This window comes from Monopterus albus, unplaced genomic scaffold, assembly GCF_001952655.1.
Source record: "Monopterus albus unplaced genomic scaffold, M_albus_1.0 scaffold18.1, whole genome shotgun sequence".
Classification (NCBI taxonomy): Eukaryota; Metazoa; Chordata; class Actinopteri; order Synbranchiformes; family Synbranchidae; genus Monopterus; species Monopterus albus.
This window is the reverse complement of record NW_018127898.1, coordinates 4,841,540-4,865,804: the sequence shown is the minus strand read 5'-3', so window position 1 is coordinate 4,865,804 and position 24,265 is coordinate 4,841,540. Positions and strand designations below refer to the sequence as shown.

At 42.4% G+C, this 24,265-nt stretch overlaps 1 protein-coding gene across 26 annotated transcripts in view; it reads right to left on the bottom strand.

Annotated features, from left to right (window-relative positions):
- cast (calpastatin) overlaps nt 1–24,265 on the bottom strand; it is a 35,317-nt gene that overhangs the window by 6,787 nt on the left and 4,265 nt on the right. For 2 of the 26 annotated variants that reach the window (XM_020592737.1, XM_020592739.1), the window contains exons 2-16: nt 23,455–23,734; nt 7,648–7,707; nt 5,920–6,021; nt 4,789–4,860; nt 4,272–4,403; nt 4,009–4,122; nt 3,744–3,857; nt 2,729–2,875; nt 2,350–2,394; nt 2,164–2,265; nt 1,983–2,063; nt 1,550–1,588; nt 674–760; nt 367–438; nt 52–156 (exon numbers count right to left, since the gene is read on the bottom strand). In XM_020592737.1, the coding sequence (XP_020448393.1) occupies nt 52–156; nt 367–438; nt 674–760; nt 1,550–1,588; nt 1,983–2,063; nt 2,164–2,265; nt 2,350–2,394; nt 2,729–2,875; nt 3,744–3,857; nt 4,009–4,122; nt 4,272–4,403; nt 4,789–4,860; nt 5,920–6,021; nt 7,648–7,707; nt 23,455–23,529 (1,347 nt within the window). In that variant the 5' untranslated portion in view covers nt 23,530–23,734. Of the gene's footprint in view, nt 1–51; nt 157–366; nt 439–673; nt 761–1,549; nt 1,589–1,982; nt 2,064–2,163; nt 2,266–2,349; nt 2,395–2,728; nt 2,876–3,491; nt 3,542–3,743; nt 3,858–4,008; nt 4,123–4,271; nt 4,404–4,788; nt 4,861–5,919; nt 6,022–7,647; nt 7,708–16,038; nt 16,231–22,199; nt 22,330–23,454; nt 23,735–24,265 lie in introns of those variants that run through there. The other 24 variants (XM_020592740.1, XM_020592741.1, XM_020592748.1 and 21 more) reach the window with 21 other exon arrangements.

Genomic DNA, 24,265 nt, shown 5'->3' with positions numbered 1-24,265 from the left:
AAAGGCTGTCAAAGCATGACAAAAAGGAGATGCAGCTGGTTGTTCTCTTACAGAAACAATGTCTTCAGGTCTGAGTTTGGGAGCTTCGGGTTTTGGTTTGTCTGCTGGAAGTGTGTCACCAAGCATATCGAGAGCATCCAGAGACATGGAGTCATCCTGAGGAGAGAACAGGAGAGGAATTTATCATTTAATCCATCATTTATAGTTTGACTTTATCTGGGACCTTCTCCAGCTTGGCTTTCTTATCAACAGGAGGACACACAGGACACACAGCCAACTGCTGCAGCTCCTTCACCTTCACACAGTTTGGCTCCTTCAGCCTGGTGCTGGTATAATGATATCACACACCTTAAAGTTGTACTTTACCTTTACAGGAAGTGATGCAAAGTTAGCAGGACCAGCAGAAGAGGCACGGACACTGTCATCATGGACCTTCTTCTATTTATTTCATATAGAGGAAAAAAAAAAATTGAATTTGTTAGATGACTTAAAAAAACTAAAGCTAGGCCTTCAATTTTATACACGAGTCTGAGCGCACATCAAGGGCTAATACTGTCTACAACAGACATGCCAGACTGTGAGTTTTAAATATGGACTTTTGTCTAGAGGGCACAGGTGTGTAAAGGTTGAGGACTGACAAGCAGCCGAGAGCTACATGCATGAAGAGTCTGACCTCGTCCTTCTTAGATGCAGCTGGATCAGAAAATGTGAGGAAATCATCTGATAGAGAATCCATGGCCTGGTCTTCGGTCATTGGTTTCTGAGAAGGAAAACAGACCAGTCAGTGACACACCAGGTTTTTCTATTTAAAACTAACTATGCTCCTCTATAGCCATGTCCTCCTCCTGATCCTCCACTAGAGGGCATGTCTGACCAAGTTAAAAGGCAAATAGGAAGGCAAAGAAATGAAAACCAAAGTGCATGTAGAAACAAGGAAAAGAACAGACACACCCTTGACCTTCTGTGGAGACCAAAAAAAATCAACAATAAACCTCCTTAGGACACATCTGACGCATAAAACTATTGTGATTTATTAGATGTTTCATAGACTCAACAACTAACAACACAAAACTCACAGTGGAACAAAGTGTCTGGGTGGAAACAAATCAAGAGACACAGAACCATCGACACAGAACCATCTTGTAAGATATGATGACAAAGCAGGAGCGAGCTACGTTATGTGGGTGTGCCGAGGGTGAGTAAGTAATAACCCACATATGGGTGGATATAAAAATGTCTAACAGATGTGTGAGAGTGTCTTTGTCTATGTGCTCGTGCACACATATTTATATGAGGTTTGGTCGGACAAGAGCCAAGAGCTCAATGAGAAAAGGTGGTTGCTGTGCGATTTGCTCAGACAACACCCACAAGTGCAGCGCAACATTCCCCACTCTAGAGGAACCAGCGAACCGTACAGTAGAAACAGTGCTTCCTGTAGGTGTAATCTCAGTGCAGAATCATTTGCTTACACATGTTGAAAAACATTTACAAAGAATGAGTTGCTGAGGTTGTGACCTCACTAAATGTGAGTTGTGAAATGTTCACTTACAGGAACGTCCTTAGGTTTAACCTCGGCAGGAACCGGAGCCTAAAAAAAAAAAAAATAGAGATTCAAATGTTAAGTTAAAGTGTTTGTACAGGAAAAAAAGCTGCTTAAATAAATGTTTTATTTAAATCTGGAACTACAGTATTCTGATCAGAAGATGAGCCTGACCCAACACAGGGTACTTTCAGCATCTGGCAGGTTTTGACACAGTGCAAACACATTTTAGCTGGTACCAAAACAAAGATATTGTGGGTTGATATTCAGCCCTGCTCATCTCCATCTGGACAAAGTAGATGGAGTTTTGCTTGCAGTGTTCACAGCACTGAACTATTGTGAGATCTGTTAGTAAGGTTAAACACATTCTGCCGGCGGTTAAACAAAACAAACGAGTGAATCAGAAGAAATGGTTATGACGAGCACACTGGGGAGAACTGACCTTATCTGTAAATCGGTAACCTGGCGGCAGTGTGTCTTCTCTCTCTCCACACTTGTAACCCACCTCAGGGGTGATGACATGCTGTGACACATGCAACGTACACAGTTAGTCACAGCAGAGCCGTGCATCAGTTCAGTGCAATCACATGCTGTTATACAAGCGCACTGTGGCTTTGCTGTACCTCTGTGACCTCTGGTCCAGTGTATATAGGTTCTTGGGGTCTGACAGAATCAGCTGATGGTAAACTGCTGGCCAGGTCATCAAATGGATCTGCTGCAGGTGCCTGCGCATGCAACAAGACTCAGCATACTGGAGCATGCAACATGTTTTTCAAAGCAGAACCCATACTGCTTCACTAAGTCTTTACCTCTTTAGCTCCTTTGGCTGCTGTGGAAGGAATCACTGCCTGCACCTGCAAAGCAGACCCAGAATCAGTAACCATTAAACATGCAACACAACAAACCTGTTTGGATCATTACAGAACTGACAAGCTCTAATCAAATAATGATAATGTCAACATAGGAAGAACATGGGGTTTAATCATTTCTCAAACATCAATACATTTTTCTGAGTGGACAAGAATCAAAAAGTCCCTGCAGGGCCTGAAGCATATTAGTTGTCTCTTCAGTCCAACACGGAGAAGAAACAAGAAACAGCATGAGGATCTTCAATCATATTCATTAATACAATAAACAGGACAAAACCATCAGACAGCCTCCACCCTGGTTGGTTTGGGATCGTCTAACCTTCGCTTGTGTCGGTTTAGCTTCTTCCTTCTTCCCCTGCACAGACACATTTCCAGCTGCAGCTGTGGCTGCTGCAGCAGGCTTTTGTGTTTTAGTAGGATCAGCTTTAGGCACTTCAGCCTTGACTGTTGTGGCAGCAGTGGAACTCTAAAATACAGTGAATTTGAATGTATTATAGGCCAAGTGCATCTCAAGTCAAAATACAGGTCCACTGTACACGCTCAGTAATATACCCAAATGAACAAATGAAAGTCAGGATGGCAGGAACCAGCTTCAGCAGAAGAAAATCTCCACCAACCCGATGACCCGCATTCATTTAGAAGTGTCACAGAGTGTGCTGTGCTGCAAAACTAGTGACAACATACAGCAAGCCTCTCCTCTTCATTTGTTTCCTTTGGTTAACTCAGATTTCAGTGTGCTGTTGCAGGTGGACAAGTGTGCACTATGAGCAAATACAATAACAAGCTTAGGCATGCTGTGCAAAGAGCTGCAGAGTAAAGAACAAAAGTATGCTCCTCGATCGGTCATCTCCCAGAGAGAAAAGGCAAAATTTTTCATAGAAGCTCCCAGAGAAAGAAATGCCAAAAACAACTGTCTGAATGTTTCTGGGTAAGGACTTTAACAAAGCCTGATGAAGAATCTGAAACACAAAGAAGATGATGCAGAAAAAAGAAATGACCAAAGAAAGCCTCAAAAGGTACAGCCAAAGGGAGAGTCACAGAGGTGGTAAAGGGTCTGAAAGGCCTCTGTCAGCCGAGTCTACCTTGGCCGTGTCTTTAGGTGACTCTTTAGGTTTAGACACAGCAGCGGCTGGCCGGGCCAGGGGGGGCTATAGCTGTGGCTTTGACTTGGGAGGCAGGTGCAGTCTGCAAACACGCAGCCAAAGGATTACTCAGAAACACAAGGATGACAGATAAAAGCAGCAGATGTATTAAGAAGATGTGTAAAGCATCATGAAGGTCATGTATCAAGGAGGTATTAAAGAGTCTGAAAGGCCTCTGTCAGTCGAGTCTACCTTGGCCGTGTCTTTGGGTGACTCTTTAGGTTTGGACACGGCTGTGGCTGCAGCTGCTCCAGTGGCAGGAGGTGGAGCTGTAGCTGTGGCTTTGACTTGGGAGGCAGGTGCAGTCTGCAAACACGCAGCCAAAGGATTATTCAAAAATACAAGGGTGGCTGATACACAGTGCTTCTAAAGCAGCAGGCATATTGAGAAGAGACATGTCAGGCGTCATGGAAGTTGTGTGTCATGAGGGGTCTGGAAAGCTGTCAGTCGAGTCTACCTTGGCCGTGTCTTTGGGTGACTCTTTAGGTTTGGACACGGCTGTGGCTGCAGCTGCTCCAGTGGCAGGAGGTGGAGCTGTAGCTGAGGATTTATGTTGAGACACAGGTGCAGTCTACAAACATGTATCCAAATGATTACTCAGAAACACAAGGATGACAGATAAAAGCAGCAGATGTATTAAGAAGACGTGTAAAGCATCATAAAGGTCATGTATCAAGGAGGCATTAAAGAGTCTGACACTCCTCTGTCAGTCGAGTCTACCTTGGCCGTGTCTTTGGGTGACTCTTTAGGTTTGGTCACCGCCGTGGTTGCTGCTGCGCTAGCGGCTGCTCCAGCTCCAGTGCCAGGAGGTGGAGCTTTAGCTGTGACTTTGACCTGGGATGTAGGTGCAGTCTGCAAACATGCAGCCAAAGGATTATTCAAAAACACAAGGGTAACTGAGACTAATCAAACTGTTGATCAGTTTAGGTTTAAATTCTGGTGCTGGACAAGCTCTAATCAAAGCTGCCAGGCCAATCCTCTAATAATGATAATGTCAACATAGGAAGAACATGGGGTTTAATCATTTCTCAAACACCAATACATTTTTCTGAGTGGACAAGAATCAAAAGTCCCTGCTGGCCCTGAAGCATATTAGTTGTCTCTTCAGTCCAACACGGAGAAGAAACAAACAGCATAAGGATCTTCAATCATATTCATTAATACAATACTGTTACCAAAATAAAGAGGACAAAACCATCAGACAGCCTCCACCCTGGTTGGTTTGGGATTGTCTAACCTTCACTTGTGTCGGTTTAGCTTCTTCCTTCTTCCCCTGCACAGACACATTTCCAGCTGGAGCAGTGGAACTCTAAAATACAGTGAATTTGAATGTATTATAGGCCAAGTGCATCTGAAGTCAAAGTACAGGTCCACTGTACACGCTCAGTAATATACCCAAATGAGCAAATGAAAGTCAGGACGGCAGGAACCTGGTGCTTTTCATGCTTTAATTTAAAACCAACATTAGGTACTTTTCAATATTGCTGACCATTTTCTAGTTTTTACACTGATATTCTGTTTACATTTACACTGTGAAAACATTTTAAAACCTTATTCAACAGGCCCAGACACTACTAGACATTAAGCAACACAATAAGCTAACATGTGAAAACCACGTGGATGATGTGAATTTGGTAGTTTTATTTAAAACTGTGCTGTTAAGCAGCTGACACAGGAATCATGCATGTTGTGGTTTCCCACAAGCACATGCAAAGCAACAGCAGTCTGTGTTCACAATGACAGCAGCACAACCTCCACGAAAAACAAAGTTAATATAAGAATCAAAGTGAAGTATTAGTTATTAAGATAGAGTGTCAAGTATCTGCATCTGCCCAGTTGGTATACAACCAATCTAAAAACCTGAAGGGAAAACAGGCAGCATAATGTAAAAACACAGCGCTTCTAGTTAAATAGTGGGTTAAAGCAAGAAAAGGCACCAACCAGTACCACCCAGCGCCTTGGCCATGATGCCATCATTACCTTTGACATCCCTTTAGGACTGTCCCTCACCTCTGCTGATGTCATATCAACAACAGTAGCCCCAGCAGATGACAGGTCAATAAGAGTAGCACCTGACAGCGTAGTGTTAGTCTACAGACCAAAGAGGATGTGTCCAGAGAAACTCATGAGGGTGTTACTGATGAAGTCAGCGCCACAAGCCTGATGATATGAAAGTTCATTCATGTGACACAATGAGTGTTCAAGAGACAACGCACACAGAGAAGTAAAAGATGTTTTGCCAGATGAAAAGAAGATGATACCAGCAAACGAGAGCTGCCCGTAAGAAGGAAGCAGTGGTTCACATTACATCACACCAAACAGCCCAAAGCCCCCTCGGCTTTGATTCAGGTATCCAGAGTCCATCTACCTCGGGTTTGTCTTTAGGTGCCTCTTTTCCGGCTGTCCCAGCTGAAGCACCTCCTCCTGTAGCGCCAGGCTTCGTAGCCATGGCAGATCCTGAGTATGCCTTCTGCAATGCACCAGGTGTTGAGTCAATCATCTTCCTTTATTACCAAGTCAGAAGATATGGGCACTGCCTGTGTATGCTTGTGGCAACCTCTACTGATTTTATTGCTTCATGACAAATTAATCTTACAGAGATCGTTAAAGGAGACAAATTTTACACAAACATCAGTTTACTCATCATTTGGAGTATTACTCTACCTGTTTAAATAGTTGTATAAAGTCTCTGGTGGAACTGGAGAGACCTAAGCTATGGAGGGACCCTGAAGACCTCACTGTGATGTCATCAGAGTCCCACAACTTGGGCTTGTACACAACAGATGTATAGCTGAAAGCTAATGTTACAAATTAGGGGCATTGTGAAATGTATGGGTGTTTGCCAGGCAGGGAAGGTCAAAAGAAATTATGAAATTGGTTGCATGATGGGAAATGTAGGAAACAGTTTTTAAGAGCCTGGGCAACACGAGACACTAAAGTCAGGATATCTTGGCCTCTTTTGCTCTGACCTGCACCGTTCGTTTGTCTCTTTTAAATCTTCCAACTGTATGCAAGTATTACATTGTTCGAATACCCCTTTAAAATGAAAGCAAAGGCGATAGTTCATCTGATTCATAGGTTCTGAATACGATGCAAATTGGGGGGGGGATGCCTATACTAATGTACCATACATAGCCATGTATTTCTTTTGCATAATGAGTTACAACACTATGTACATGTAGCACTGCACTAATCTTATACACTGCCTCTGAAATACAAACCCCCACTATGTACCCCAGTGTAGTGAAGTCAGCCAGGAGGTATGAAAAGGTCAGCTGGGGTCAGTGGAGGTCAAGGTCAACTGCTAAGAGTCACTTATAACTGAAGGCTACTGACTGAGGAATACAGGTGTTTAGCAACTCTGTAAGTTTAAAACATACATCTTTCACATTATAATCCACTACTATTTTTAATATTGTTCTTATTGCACTGTTTTCTGCACACAGCCAGCTTATAGTTCAACTATCCCACCAAAGCCTTTCTCTGCAGGCCAGACACCAAAAATAGATGATGTCTAAGCACATGTGTTAAGGGTCGAGTACGCCAGCACTGTTGGTTTCTTTTGTCAAAATGTTGTGTGGAGTTTAAGAAGTAAATGGGAATAGTGAAAGCCAATCAGGCAGTGGACCTCCTGTGTTCTTGAGACTCTCATTAATAGAGGACTGAGGAGAAAAAAATGCTATTGAGAATCGAGACCCTTAAAATGCACCTACAAATCTGAACTTGCCTGAGCTCCTATTTAACATCACTAACAGCATTAAGGGGTTAAACGACTTCCCACTGGCTAAGAAACAGGGTGTTTCCTCTCTTGGACTTAAATGGAAGGAAGAGGAAAGTTTTCTTTGGTGTGTGCTACTGCTCAGAGGACACAGCTAAAGCCATTCCCTCACTCACCTTAAAAATACTGTAGCTATTAAAAAAAAATAAATGAAGCTTCACACTGCTGGAACAGATAGCAAGTAACAAATACACACATTCTGGAGAACAGTGGAGTGGTCATGGGGGTCAGTCCAACACAGGAAGGAACAAACGAGCTTCTTTGAAGAGAAACAGTGGAGAGACAAGGTTAAATGGTTCATAGAGGAGTGTTCAGTACCTTGGGCTCCCCAGTGGAGGCCGGAGCTGACGGTTTGGGTGGGTCCCGGCTCGGCTGCGACTGCAGAGAGAAACAGACAAGCAGAGGGACAAAAGTTACACAAATCATCGAAATTATTTCAAGATTCACACTGAGTAACATTCCATGCATCTCAATCCTGGATCGATGATGTCACAAATGCTTTAAAATGTTTTTTATTTTTAAGACAGAGGTGGAGACGGGGGGAAAGAGAGAGGCTGGAAAAACCTGCCATACACATCAGTTACAGTGCAGTCATGTACTGCTGCAAACACATGTAGTTCAGTCAGAGGTGGTGGATTGAAGTACTACATTCCAACCAGGTAAAGGGTGTGACTGCTATTTGCAGAAAGCAGCCTGAGTCTTATTGTCTGTGGTTGCCTCAGCAACTGACAACAGTAACAACAAATGGATGATACACTAGTTGCTCTACAGCTGACATCACAGAACAATATTCACATCAAACAGCTGGCGAGGTGCACCTCTGACTTCACAGCTAAGGGCGTCAGCTATACTTCACGCTACACGTGCAGGATATGACACAGATATCTGAGCTGCCCCTGCACGTAGATTTCCTCTTGGTAAGATTTGAGCTTTTGTAGCTGGTGCTGTTTTCTGTTTATCTACAAAAGTTCACTGGTCATGCTAAAGATCCGTTTTGTCTTTTGGTCCTTCATACATCTGCACCTGCTGACACAAAGGTACATGTGCAAAATAGGAAAGACACACACTGGATGCTCAGAACATTACAAGGACTCCGATTATTATTATTTTTTTTTGCAATAGGCCATAAAAACAACAGTAAAACATAGGAAACAGCACCACTCAGAACACTCTGCACTCTGGGACCTCTGACGTAGGAGCTGTTGCAGCCCAGGACTCTCACTGATTGCCTCACACACTGGTGTTGCATTTAACACAAAGTCACAGCTAAGCTCATGGTTAGCGCATGTGAATCAGATACCAGGACTGGGGGCTAAGCTTTACCTCAAACCCTCAATATTTATTTAAAAACTCACTCTAAACAGAGATACATGACTTTGTTTTTTACCTTTAAACTGTATAGAAGTGATGAATGTAATGGGAGAAGGAATGAGAAAACCACTGAAATTAACTATAAAAAAAAGTCTTTTTCTTTCAGCTAAGACCATGATCCCTGCCAGTGCAACATCACCGTTTCCTCCCTTCCAACAGATTTTTCTGTTTAGAACTAATATTACCAAAATATACTGACTGCTGGAAGAGTCAACATAATGCTCTTTAGAAAGAGGAAGTGGCACCGAGGAGGCTGTGAGGTCACAAGTTGCCAGGGCATCCCCCTGCTATAGAGGAAGTCATGTTGCTCCTGTCACTGCAGTAAATACTGACTGTTGCTAAGTCCATCCATCCATCCATTTTCCTCCGCTTATCTGGGACCGGGTCGCGGGGGCAGCAGTCTAAGCAAAGATGCCCAGACTTCCCTCTCTCCAGACACTTCCTCCAGCTCCTCCGGGGGAATGCCAAGGCGTTCCCAGGACAGCCGAGAGACATAGTCCCTCCAGCGTGTCCTGGGTCTTCCCTGGGGCCTCCTCCCGGTGGGACATGCCCGGAACACCTCCCTAGGAAGGCACCCAGGAGGCATCCGAAACAGATGCCCGAGCCACCTCAGCTGGCTCCTCTTGATGTGGAGGAGCAGTGGTTCTACTCTGAGCTCCTCCCAGGTGACCGAGCTCCTCACCCTATCTCTAAGGGTGCACCCGGCCGCCCTGCGGAGGAAATTCATTTCGGCCGCCTGTATCCGTTGCTAAGTTACCAAAGAAAACTTCAATGGTTGAAAGAAAAGGAGGCATAGTGCTACAACATGCTGGTAAGGCTCAATGTGTCAGATGTGTTAGCCGCTTAGCTTAGAACAAACATTGGAAACAGCTCGCCTGACTCTACCCAAAGGTAACACAATCAGCCTAAAGTCGCCGTTTTTGTTATAGGTTACTGCACCCAGCAAAGTAAGTTGTTTTTTTAAATAAATGAGATACAACAAGATACAGCGAGGTGCTGGTGGCCACTACCACCTTAACATCTGTGTTTATGAAGCGCAAAATGTTTCATTTCCTGGTGAAATTGTCATAAATGTATACATTCCATTATAAGTTTATTATTGATGTACTGGACTACGTTATATTCAGAGGTGTCTATATTTTTGTCTTCCCCAGATACATACATGAGAGGGTCAGAATATTAGGAACAGCTCTGAAAATAATGTAGTCCAAGTACAACACCAGCTTTAACTGGGACTGTTTGATTTTAGACAGTTATTTAAACTTGTTTGGCTCGAATCTGTGGTTTTCAACCAATGCAGATATAAATCTGTCTCTTGTATCGATTTATCTTTACAATTTCACTAAAAACTGAAACATTTCAAGCTTCAGTGTAATACAGTGACTACTGGCAAAGCTCTCAGAGTAGTACTGAGGTCTGATACTTGGACTTGAGTACAACATTGATATAATTTAAAGAAACTGAAAAAAAGCAGCCTTAATTTTATTTGATTAGAGGGATTGCGGTAACTTCAGTGTTGCCTTGTCTAAAATGTTTCAGAGATAAATCACTTCTCACTGACCAAACGAATGACATCATTACAGCACTCTACTTTTTCATACAGAAATGCACATACTGTAATAGCAAACCCAAAGCTCTCTAAGACCACAGCATCGCTACATTTGGAGCTCTCTGGTGTTAAAATACAAACTTAAATGAGTCAGTTGAATTAAAAGTGTCAGTCCTTTGATCAAAAGGAGGTTGGCCAAGAGGATCTGGTGACTCATTTGCCTTTTAGTCATATGAGAATAGTCCACAAAACAAACAGATTAAAACCATAGAGGTGTGAGACAGGAATGTGCTACCTTGCTGTTCTCAAGGTAAAATAACACAGCCCACAGCCATTCACACACAAACTACCGGGTCCTACTAGAGGTCTGAACAGGTTTTCTGCACACATCGACATGCATTTGCCTTTTTAAGACGTATTTTGAAGCAAAAGTCTCCCCTCAGCCTGACATCAGAACCAAGACAAGTCCACCGCTGCCCTGCCTTCACTGTGTTTCTGTGATGCTATTGTAACAAAAACAGGTTGGACGGCACATACAGTAAACCACGCAGAAAAACCAGAGAAACGGGCAAACAAACGGGCAGCTTATTTTTACTCCTGTGAAGATAATCGGTGCAAGGCATTTCATACAGGAAGGGGACTATATAGTTCAACTCGTTAGCAAGTTTACAAGATGTCTAAAACTGTCGGAGCCAGATTATGATAAAAATGATCAGTAATCTGTAAACATGCCAAAGAGTGACACAAGAATGTCTCTTGGGTGATTAGATAAAGCAAAAGGTAATATCTGCCATTCTTAAATGCTGAAACATGTAACTTAACCCGTTTTTGTTGAATGTCTAAAACTAAAGCAGAGGTTTGATATGTCTCCAGACTGACCTGTGCTCACCTGACACGCACTTTGCAAGCTTTCTGCCTGCTGTGACTCCACAGTACTGTTTTTTTTCTCCTCTACAGCAGACTGCTCTCAGCTTCTGCTTAACAGCTTCTGCTTGTCCATCCATGCTTGCACATTACGCCATTCTGATTAACGCTTTCATCAAAAGCACCTTAAAGTGCAGCATGTTTGGCACAAGTGATGCTGAGGAGTATTAAAGAATGGATTCTAGTGGTCCTAGTTAGTTAGTCCTCTCTCATCTAAATCTCTGTTGGTGAATGATTTGATAAGTGAACATCACATTGACTTATTGTGTCTTACTGAAACATGGTTACAGCAGGAAGAATATGTCAGCTTAAATGAATCCACTCCACCTAGTCACAGTAACTGTCACATCCCTCGAAGCACAGGCTGAGCCTATTAATCAACTCTAAACCTAAACATAGTTATAACTCATTTGAAAGTCTCACCCTGAGTCTCTCACACCCAAACTGGAAAACTCAAAAGCCTGTTCTGTTTGTTATTGTATATCATCCACCTGCTCTTTATTCAGAGTGTTTAAGTGAATTCTCAGACTCTCTGTCTGATTTAGTGCTTAGTACAAATAAAATAATCATAGCCTGGAAAGATAGTTTAATAACATATAAGAAAGCCATTCATAGTGCCAGAACCGCATTTTGTTCATCACTGATTGAGGAAAATAAGAACAACCCCAGGTTTCTTTTCAGCACTGTAGCCAGGCTGACAAAGAGCCACAGTGCTGTTGAGCTTAACATTCCCTTAGATCTCAGCAGCAATGACTTCATGAGCTTCTTTACAAATAAAATCACAACTATTAGAGAAAAAATTGGTCGATTTATTTACAAAATACTTGAAAAAGCTGTTGCAAAGCAGTTATGTGACCACTTGCACAAGAATGATTTGTTTGAGGATTTTCAGTCAGGATTTAGAGTCCATCATAGTACAGAAACCGCATTGGTGAAAGTCACCAATGATCTTCTCCTAGCCTCAGACAAAGGACTTGTCTCCATACTTGTCCTCTTAGATCTCAGTGCTGCTTTTGACACCATTGATCACAGCATCTTACTAGAGAGACTTGAACATGTTATTGGGACTAAAGGAACTGCACTAAGTTGGTTCAAACTCCTTTTGCTCATGTTAAAGATGAATCTTCCACGCAGACTGAAGTTAGTCACGGCGTTCCCTGTGTACTTATTCTGCTCGTGTTGTTGTTTTCTAATAGACAACTGGGTGGTTTTTTTTTTAATGTTCGTAAAGTTTTATGCTTTTTTTTTTAAGTAAGTGTTAGTTCCAATTCTCTTCACTTTATACATGCTCCCTTTAGGCAATATTATCAGGAAGCACAGCATAAATTTCCATTGCTATGCAGATGATACTCAGTTATATTTGTCTATGAAGCCAAATGAATCAGATCAGCTGGTCAAACTTCAAGCTTCTGACTTCTAAACTCTGACAAAACTGAAGTCATTGTGCTTGAGCCTGAAAATGTTAGAAATCTGTAGTCTAATCATATAGTTACTCTAGATGACATAGCTCTCGCCTCCAGTATTACTGTGAGGAACCTTGGAGTCATTTTTGATGAAAACTGGTCCATGCATTTGTTACTTCCAGGCTGGACTACTGTAACTCTTTACTATCAGGATGTCCCAATAGTTCCCTAAAAAAGGCCCACCAAGAACTGGGGTCTGCTGGAGGTTTCTTCTGTTAAATGGAGTTTTTCCTCCCCACTGTTGCCAAGTGCTGCTCAAAGGGGATTTGTTGGGTTTTCCCTATGTAATAATAGTGATAACAGTAAGGTCTAGACCTTACTTTGTAAAGTGTCCTGAGATGACTTTTGCTATGATTTGGTGCTACACAAATAAAATTTGATTTGATTTGATTTAGTTACTTCACCCACTGCTGCATCTTTCCCAACCTCCAGGTGAGCCTCACTCCGTTTCTTATTTTTATTTATTTGAGCTAATCTTTCCAGAAAAGCTGAAACAGGTAACTGGTTATCTACTGTGCTACACAACAAATTAAGAACTCCACCTACTGTTGTTGTTACTAACAACAACAAAATTACTCTGTTACCATTTACCAGCTACACCTGCCAGGAGCAAACGATTTTTCATTATTGAAATATAGTGCCAATACAACACATGGGTTTTGGTACCAATGCCAAAACAGTACTAATTTGTTAACTTCATTTGAGGGGCACAGAAATATTTTTCTATAAAAATCTATACTGTACAAACCGACAAAGATCTTCAGTGTTAGTGTGCAGCCATAAAAAAAACTTTGAATAAAATATAATCTCAAACAAATTCATAACATATACATTTAAAGCAGGAGCTATCTGATCACAGAGGCAGACACACAGTACTGACTGACATTACTTGACAAATGTTGATACCTTTGCCATTTTGCTAACCAGTCCCAACAATGAAGCTTATACAGTAGGTTCCTTGTAGCTGTAATCTTTGTAAATCCCCGAGTCATATTTTAGCTTTGCACAAAAACCAAACCTCACTAGGGAAAAATGCTGCTGAAACACAGGCTGTTGTGCTTGCTTTTGTTTGGCTCTCTACACATGAAATATACAGGACTTTTCTTCCACAGCCAACAGTTACATGGTGGATAAACCTCTGCTTTATCCACCATGTATGACGTGGATAAAGTAACACACAATTTTCAATATCAGTGCATCCTATATGAAACCCTGCACCTTTATGAGACTATTAGATATTTGTTAAGCTGTGCCAACTAATTCAGTATTGCAATAACCTTTGTAGTTTGCATTGTGACAGTACGACATTCTAAGGTGTTGCTGTTATTCTGACCAACCCTGTACACAGATAAAATAAAAGTGTGCAAACCATGGAAACTGCATACAGCTGGTAGAAATTTTATCTGGGCAGGACATGGAGTCCATAGTTGCCATGTATCTGTTTCATAAGAGAAATATTTCACAGCTGACAGACAGTGAATCAGTCAACGAATCAGTCAGCACAGTTGTGAGCTGAAACACAGCACTACATACAAACACCATCACAACTTCACATATATGCACATACTGTATTTTTTAAGTGACCATGCATTTCAAGTTCATTCAGGGGCTCAAAGACACCAACAGTACAATGAAACATATGATCATTAGTTTCAGTGGTGGACACAGTAATACTAACACAGCAAACACTGGATGTGAAAGCCAGAGTGATTCTGTTCTAAAAGCAGCGATGACTATCTTTATATCTTTGATCTTTATCAAAGCCAAGAGTGAACACCTGTGTACGACTGAGACAAAGGCCCACAAAACACACTCTGGAGAAAACTCGGGCTGGTGTTTGAATGCATTTCTTGTGATAAGACACCTGCCAAGCACGCACACACACAAAGACTACACAGAGACAGAAGCACAGAACTGGAGCTACTTCAGCTGTAAACAGTGAAGACTTCACTGACTGACGTAGCAGGACGCTGACTTCATCAACATCATGTGCACTCTGGGAAAGCTGGGCACACGGCCGGCTGAAACCCAAGTAAGTGTGGCCAAAATAGACACGGATTGTTAGGGCTAAAGCGTTTCAGTCACATTACTTGGAACACCACTGATAGTGCAGCAGGGCAATGGCAGCATAATTGGCATTCATTCAATGTGACACATCATCCTCTGACAGAAACTGTTTGAGTGCTTGTTCTGTTCTTCTCCGAGTACAATGCCGCTACAGACTTAGGACAAATGTATAGAAGGAACCAGTACAGTAGCATGACACACCAAAAACTGAGGAAACAATGCAGCATATCCAGGCCTTAACAAACAGGAGCGTTTAAAGCAGTACTGTAGCTGAGCCCTGCTAAAAAAAAACTGATGACTAATGATGGGCCCCACCCAAAAAAAAAAAAAAGGCATGTGAATGTCACTGGAAATGGCTTCTTAGCTAGCTGCTGCCACGTCTTTAAAAATAGCACTGGCAACTTGTGTAAATGGTCAGCAGTGATAATGGGGATCACCTCAGCTCAGAGGTGGAAATGACGACACTGCAGTCGGGGTTACCAGAGCAGAAGTGCAAAGGTAGCAGTGGAGCTAACTGCTGTTGTAGGACTGCAGTTTCAAAGCAGAGCTGCACGAGGATGAGGGGAAGAGTCTACGAACAAACCGACAAGCTGAGTAAACAAAGGATCGATTATCATTGATCAAACCTACTGTAGTACTGCAGGTGATCTGTACACCGAGTAATACATTTTATTGTCACATCAAAGTACACAGAGTAATACATTTTATTGTCACATCAAAGACAGACAAGAGCAAGACAACCATGCACAGTGTTTCCTGACTTTCATTTTACTCTGGGATATTTGCATTATTGTTATTTTCCTTGCTCCATTTCAGCTTTCTGTTGCAAACCAACTTGGATGCAACTAAAGATCCACAGGAATGCAAAGTTAGTTGTCTCTTAACTCAGACAGGACATTTACAAGCACTGATCTTGTGTTTGGCTGTATTTGTGCATCGGGTGCACAAGTTCACACGCTTCTTTCTTTCATCTGGATAAACTTAGAGGATCTAGTTTTGTTTCAAGCAGCTCAGTGGAACACGCTGTATCCCTCGGTTTACAAGTAATGTTAATTGTTTATGTGTCGTTACCTTAGTAACAACTGCTCTTGGGGTCCCTAAAAGTAACAGTAACATGAAATCTTTAATGTTCCTCAGTTTGACACATGACAGCCACTCACTGCTGCTCACACACGCGGAAAAGTGAACTGCTGTTCAATGCCAGCGTTAGAAAGATGAGCCTCCAACTGCCTGATCATAACCACAGCTCTGCCACACAACAGCCTGACACACAGTCAAACAGGAAACCCTTGCATACATTTTACAAAAGACCAAGTGCGCATTCCAGATACATACCATAGGTCTGACTGCGTATTCTCTCTATGCACTGCTCTATGTTACCGAGATGCTCTCTTGAGGCCGGTTCACAGGAGACTACCACTGAGGAAACACTTTAATCCAGTGTATAACAAGCACACACTCATACACAACATGTAAACTCACACAGAGACACACGCCTAGCCGTGAAAAACCTGCTGTTCCTCCTGCTCAGAGGAGGCACAACAAGTCCGTGCTGCTCAGGCTCCTCCTCCTCCTCCCCGCCACAGGGCAGCAGAGCAGGCCGAGACAGATTGGACAGTCAGCCACAGAAAGACCCACCCACTGCTGCCCGCCTGCCAGGAAAAGTCAAGCAGTCAGCTTGAGAGAGACTCTGGGGTGGATTGGGAGGAGGGGTGTTGCTGTTAACTCTTTGGGAAGGCAGAGTTGAAGAATGAACAAGTTATGAGGCAGAAGTGGATTTGCTGCACCAGTGTTGTTTGGCAGCATCTGGGTGTGTTTTATACAGTAAACTCACTGCTTAGGAATCTAAACTGCAGAGAGCGTGTGTGTGTGTGTGTGTACACGCATGAAGTTGAAACAAAAGAGGAGGGGTCATCACATGCAGAGCAAACCACACCCAAAGACAGACAGAGAAGAGAAAAAGAAAAGCTGGAAACTAAAAAAAAAAGACCAAGCTGGAAGGAAGTGACTGTAAACAAATTGGTTCAGCCATGTTCACACAACTTCAGAGCAGCCCCTGGACAAAGGGAACAGGAAACACAGCTTCTGGGCAGCAGTCAGAGCTGAGCAGACACTGCATTGAATCGGCCTGAATTTAGACCCAATTCAGTTGCGACTGACTACATTTAGAGTTGTCGTTTCACATACAGTGTGAGCAGGGTCACGGTGCCCGATTGATTGCCCGAACGACCAACAATCTGCCTCCTGGCTGCTCAGATGAATGTCTAGCGTGTCAGAAATCTGGCCAGCTGTGCTGCAGATCCACAGTCTGAAGTTTGTTCATTGCACTGGCATGAATCCAAAGACAACAACATGGTGCTGATGAGATACCACATTTTTTAGACAGAATCCAATGAAACCAGGCCATGGACTATATACACATTTATAAACTGTACATGGACAAAGCTAATTGAAACATCTAGGCAAGACAAGTGTATTTATATAGCACATTTATGGTATATCTATATATGCATATATAGATATAAACTTACAATGCAGATTACATACATTAAATATTACTTGAAAGAAACAATTACATGACAAGTAGCAACCTGCATGAGTAGATACCTAGTGGTCTTAGGACAGCTGCCGCAGACTGTGGATTCTCACTGTTCCCATTATGTTTTGTACAGTATAGTGTGAGGTAACACGGCGTATACGATGAATAAAGGTCTTACAGTGTCTGCTCGCTTTAAGGATTGTAGAAAAACCTGGCAGTGCAACCCTTCCTTTCTCTGCACACAGTTACAGGCCAAGTTGATGTTCAGACTACACAGATAAAGTTCCTCACACCAGACTTAAGGATTGTAGAAAAACCTGGCAGTACAACCCTTCCTTTCTCTGCACATAGTTACAGGCCAAGTTGATGTTAAGGCTACACAGATAAAGTTCCTCACACCAGAAAATGTTTTTAAAATCCAGGGCTTTGGAAAACACCACCACCTTGTGTGAAAACCCGCTCATAGCACTTAAGTGAAAATGAATGGAGGATTGTGTTGCAGTGAGTCATCTGAAACCACTGTCTGTATGTATCAATCTGTTGGTTTATGCTGCTTTGTATATCTTGTATATCTGAACTGGATTTAACTGAGAATGACATTTTATTGTCATTTCTGAAAATTTGTAAACAGCAGACACACGTTCACTTTTATATTAACTCATAATGAACTTTTGTTACAAGAACGTTTGTCTTCTTGATGTGAACATGAATAGACTCATTAGTCAAAGACGATGATTAAAGACACACAAGAATTACCACCTTGAATAAAGATATAGGGAGCTCAGGTATGAGCATCCGCTATTTGTTTCAACTGAAACGGTCATCCTTGTGTCTAAATAGCTTCAATCTTACATCATTCAAATAAGGAGTACTTGTTGCCCTGGCATCTCCCTGGCAGAAACTTTGTGTCTGTTGTGGAACATTACAAACTAAATCTTCTTTAACAGCGTCGCCCCAAATGACTTCACAAACTTATTGTAGCAATGCCTGTCCTCAGCTTTTGTGTCTCCTGAGTGTTTATGTCTGTGACAGAGAGACTGTGCATGTTTCCAAAAGAAACCTTGCATACTTGTACTGGATCCAGTTGCTTTACTTGGTGACCGGTGGTAACAGTTCATTTTTCATGACAACTAATGAGATAAAGCAGAGCCACCCATGAAGAGGGTGGATGAGTTCACTCATCACGGGAGGCTGTAAACTCAGCCTGCGGGAAGGCACAGGGATGATGGTGTACACTTATACTGGGAGGTGATCTCCATTTTACATTGGAGACATACTGGTACAACTGGGAGACAAAGGGATAAAGGGTGTGTGAACTAAAGCCTGTAAATGAAAAACCTGTTGTCAATGTGTGCAGTGCGTGTGCAGAAACAACTGGGAAAAATGTAGAGGAGAGGAACACCCAGAACAACTCGACAAACCGGACAAATGCTCCTTTACAGTGACATGGATTAAACCTGCACTGGAAGTCGATCTGAAGAACGCGTTCCTGATCGTTATAGACTGCAAAGTGTGTTGGGAAAGCGGTGACTGACAGCAACAACCTCACAGATCAGCAAACAAGTCTGTGACCAAACAAACTTTGAAGACTCAACTATATAAACTGTGGACAGCATCACAGCAAGCAGACAATTTTAGCAACTAGGAGCTGGTGTGGACATTGGACCAAACCAGAGCAAAAACTAGGGTGAATATTGGACTTGGATGTATCAGGTGACCTAAGAGATGGTTCCAAATAAGTACTAGCATTAATGTCTGCTGGATGTGCTATTAGACAACAGTCTGCTAACATGTTCACCCTTTTCAACTTTATCAAAGCTGTTCACGTATGGGTGCGAGTTCTCCTGACCCCTCACAGACGATCAAATCAATGAATCAGACCTACAGTAGCTTTAGATGTTCTTGTCTCAGCCTCAGCTACTTCAGGTGAAAACACAACAGTTAGGCTCTAGAGTCAGTGTATGGTTTTTCCATTCTGGGCTACTATAAAAATAAAAAAAACTGGTGGCTCAACATGGCAACTGGGACCCACTTCTATGTAGCTCATTCTAAGCTAAAGTAAATGCTACTACACATTGATGAAAACATAACTATACATACTATACCCCACTCCTGCTAATAAATCCTTTTAGATCCTACACACTGCACCTTTAATCCTGTTTAATCTTGCTTTGACTTTTGACTAAAGCAGCCTGAGGACCACAGGGAAACTACATTATTGAATGCATGAAGCAGCACAGGGAAACTACATTATTGAATGCATGGCTAGGGACCACCTGCTATGCCTTCACAGACCATTAGGGGGGCTGTGGACCACTGGTTGAAAACCCCTGTTCTATAGCTAAGTCGCTATAGAACAATAAATATCTCCATCTTCAATATGTTCATGTCCTATCGTTTTAAAGTTCAGGCTTATGTGAAGTCTGCATCTTATAAAGCTGCCCATATAATGCTTTTTACAAACACATACCAGGAGACAATGGCTGAGACACCACCATCATTTTTTCTGTAGTTGCTTGTGTACTTTTGTTTATCTGGAGGATTAACTGCCAAATCCACAAAACCTAATCCTAATCATCCCTGGCAGAAAATGTAATGACAGTGTAAATGATATGTCGGCCAGAAATCTGAGATATGAGAGTTTAAACTGCTGTCACTGTTATTTATGTTTAGAAATGACTGAAGCACCATTCTTACTTACAATGGTCACAAAAATTAAAACATAAAAATGTCTTATAGCTACATAAAAACAGAGTCACTATGTCCACCTGTGGCTCGTCCTCTGCTTTCCCAGTCTGTATACATTATCTTAGGTCTGTCTTACATTTACATAACAAGCCTCAAAGTGACAAAATAAGACACAAAGTTGGGACTCAAAGTTTGAAAATGAGCTCGTAATAAATCACCACCTCACTAACATGTCATCACCAGCTTCAGCTTTCCACTTTCATGTGGTCATGTGAAGTCATCCCAAGAATCTAAGGACACTGCTGGGTCCTCATCACCGATCCATTCTTGTTGGGACAAACATCACGCGACTGCGAGCATCAACGTTTTCTCACATACAGCAAAGGTAAATAGACAGCAGGACAAACACACACAGAGTGTGGTGCTGAACAACAAGGCCTCAGTGAAGCACATTCTCGGGTGAGCCCACAGGTCTGGAGACTCTCAGTGTCACTCTGATAAAACTGACGTGACAAAACCCTGTGAGCAACGTTTGGATCGGTGGCCCAACTCAAGTGAGAACTCTGACAACACATGTCTCAGTGAACACTGGAAAAAACACCCACAGCCTGCTGAGGGGATAAACACCGACATTTAAAAACATGGAGGGGAAATATTTAGCTGTGCAGGATGTGTGTCAACAAAAATGTGTATTTAGGCTTCCAGGATATATACAGGATCCAACATGTTCACTTTCTCTCTCTCTCTCTCTCTGTGTGCACGCGCACACACACACACACCTGAGGGTTTATCTCATCAATACAGCTGATTCCCTCCTGCCTTTGGCCTACTTAAAACAGACTTGGCACCTGCAGTTTCTGGCTTAAAATCAAGATGAAAGACTATTTTTGACACGCAGACAGTGTGTGGCATGATGTCAATAAACTGTAAGTGTCACAGGTTCCTACTAAGCAACCCAGTCATTTATTACAAAAGCTAAAAGAGGGAAATTCAAGTATTGATTTGTCAGTTCCTGACACGACACCAGAGGATGTGCCTGACATCAGACTCCAGCAAATGAGTCAGTAAAGTCTCATGTCTGCACACTGCTCTGTACTGAGGAACCCAGTTTAGTGATACAGGCCAACAGACTTGTGTACACTTCATCGGGAAAATTAGCTTCATTCCTTCTGTATGAATTAGCTGTAGCACACGTTAATGCAGTAACAAAAATTAGCAAATAATATAATGTGTAACCGTTAAAGAGGCTGGTCTAGCCCCTTAATGATACTTTTAGTTATAATACTTCAGGTACATTTTGCTGACAGTACCTATGTACTTCTTAACATCCTGATTATATGATGCCTACTTATTGTAACTGGGTATTTTTACATGGTGTCGACTGTTATTTCAGTAAAGTATTCAGATGGTTTTTACATCACTGCCAACAATCTAAGTGTCAAAGAGTGCTACTGTTCACAGAGATACCGAACAGATGTTTGTGTGGTTTTTGAATAATGCTGTAGTACAGTGTTTAAATTAAAACTTATAAATCCTCTGCAGTATTGAAATACTGTAGCTATCCACTGCATCACCGTGCACAGGCTGGGGTGTCAGATGACCATACAGATGTGAGCAACATCCACTCAGCTCATAACGGATGTGTGCCAGTGAGGAAGCTGGACAAAGGCTCAAGTGTTATTGTCTCCTTATCTTTGTATTTACAGCCAAGATATGTTTTCCCTGCAGCCATTTCCTGTCAGTCAATGATGGTTGTGACACTGATAGTGACTTGTGGGGGGAAGCAGACTGCTCCAAGCCAGGGATCTCATTTATATGCGTGGTGTACACACAAAACACATCCAAGTAAAACACCCTTAGATACTCAAGCAACATAAATTAAAGCCACGTTGGTAAAGGAGTAGAAGGACGTCTATGGAGATAAAATACCATCAAAAATGTTACAAATGCGTGTTTAACGTTTTGTCTGTAACAAGCGATTTGTGTGTGTCATGAGGATCACAAATGCGTGCTGCGCAATCTGCGCGTATAAAGCAGATAACGATGCACCTACACGTAGGTAACAATGTGTACGTACTTTCTAAAGAACTGCACACAAAAAAATCGATTTTAAGCATTTGTAAAATGTGTTTTATGTGCAGATTGCACAGCACGCATTTTGTGATCCTCATGACACACACACACACACAAATCGCTTGTTACAGACAAAACGTTAAACACGCATTTGTAACATTTTTGATAGTATTTTATCTCCATAGACCTCGTGTACCTTTAGATCGGACCACTTTTCTTAAGTTCTGCCACTATCCGATCTGTCCCACCGAGCTGACAGCAGCAGCAACATGCTGCCACTCACACTGCTTCTTTGTATCAGTGATCCCGCTGCTATGGCCACCAAATAACGTGGCTTCCCAGGCCTCCACCTCCCCTACAAGTGTGTCTATCTCGGTGTCTGAGTAGTTGGGTTTCTTGACTCTTTCCTCACCTGTCATCATGAGGTACCATAACGACAGGACAACCACATGCCAGGCTCATTAATATGCAGATTAGCATTCATGGGGTGCTTTGCATTGACTATTTATGGTTTTAAAATGGGCGTGTACATGGCGGGATAAGAGGCTGATTCATGTGCACATAATTCCAGGTGATCTGTGAAAGGGAACATTGCTTACAGGTGTGCTTACGCATGGTCAAACATTTTTGGCTTTTGGCTGCACGTACACTTTTAGTATGGCCCCTACACACATTTTTATAAATGAGACCCCAAAGCTGAAAATTCGGACCTAAAAACTAAAATGTGAAGGTGTATCTTTGCACAGTCCTCCTCCCAGGACACACTGCTATACCTTTAACACGTGAAGTGACTCAGGGCAAACTAACACAGATAACAAATTAGACCTGTGTAGACCTGTCACATAAAAAACACAGGAGAAGATAATGATGCAGAGGCTACTGATATGACCTACAGTTTATGCAATTTTAAATTGTGCAAGAACACTTTGGCTTGTTCCAACCACACACCCTCAGACCGCTCACTGTGCTGCTGCAGATTATCACAGGAGAATGCTATTTGGGTGGGACAGAAAAATCAAATACCTGTCCTGTGAAAACCCAAACATTACGTTGTTGTTTTATGAAAACAAAATTAGGATATTCTCAGCACACAATCATACACCTATGAAAAAGTTTCCCGGTGGTTTATTCCTTGTAGCAGCTGGTAGAACTCAATGCAGGCCTTGTCCCAGCATTGGTTTAATATCTCACTACAAAACACACACACAGAGAGAACTCACAGAGGCTGACCCTCACACATTCCAGCAAGAGAGCAAGAGGTCGGACTTGGATTGGAGCTGAGACAGTTTTCCTCCTAGTGCACGTTTCCCTTGTTACGTCTTTTCTTAAACTTGCAGTACAAACTAGACTAAGTGAACTAAGAGAACAAAACGCACATGGATACTTGTGGATAAGTTGTTCAGTACATACCATGACACAAAGCACACACACCCACACAGATTTGCACACACCTGCTCCTCCACCGCCACCTCCTGCAGTGCCGGGGTCTCCCGTGGGCCTCGGATCCAACTCAAAATCTGGCCCATGATGGCTGAAAATGACTCTGAGGGTATGTGTGTGTCTGTCAGCCTCTGCCCTGTCTGTTGGCTTGCAGCATGTTTCCAACTCTCAGCGAAGGAAAAACCAGAGAAAAAAGGGTGGGGAAGACAAAGGAGGCGTGTTCTGGGAGCAGAGGGGCAGGGGCAAGCTCAGATGTGGAAGTCACAAGTGGCTGGGCCGTAACTCCCTGAGCTAGAAAGAGAAGTAGATTGACCCTGGCCTGACACGAAAATGACAAGACATCACATCTGACCTGCTTCAACACACACACATGAGCATGCATGCAATAAAAAAAATGCATGCATGTGCAAAAACTATTTTTCAGTGTTGCTAAAATTCCCCCAGCTTTATCTGACACAATGGCTGTTACTTATCTCCAAGCCCACACCCAGATTAGTGCTGATATACAGACCTTCAGCACACAGTCATAAAGACACACATACAGTATGTGCACACTTATGTGCATGCAGCAATGAAAAAAAAGCTTGTACAAACATTTTGGCTGTCTATGAGAATCAAGGGAGGGGCCTGACTTTAGTGTTATTTTATTTGACATGAGACTCAAGGCTGAGCTGGAAATCTTACTTCTGTTACAGTAATATAACCTCATCAGAACAAGAGCAAGGAGCAATATTGATTAGACTGGTTATTTCAACATCTGGTCACCTGGCCAAAATGTTAAACATCAATCAATGGAGGGGATTTTGTCACGGTTCTGTGGAT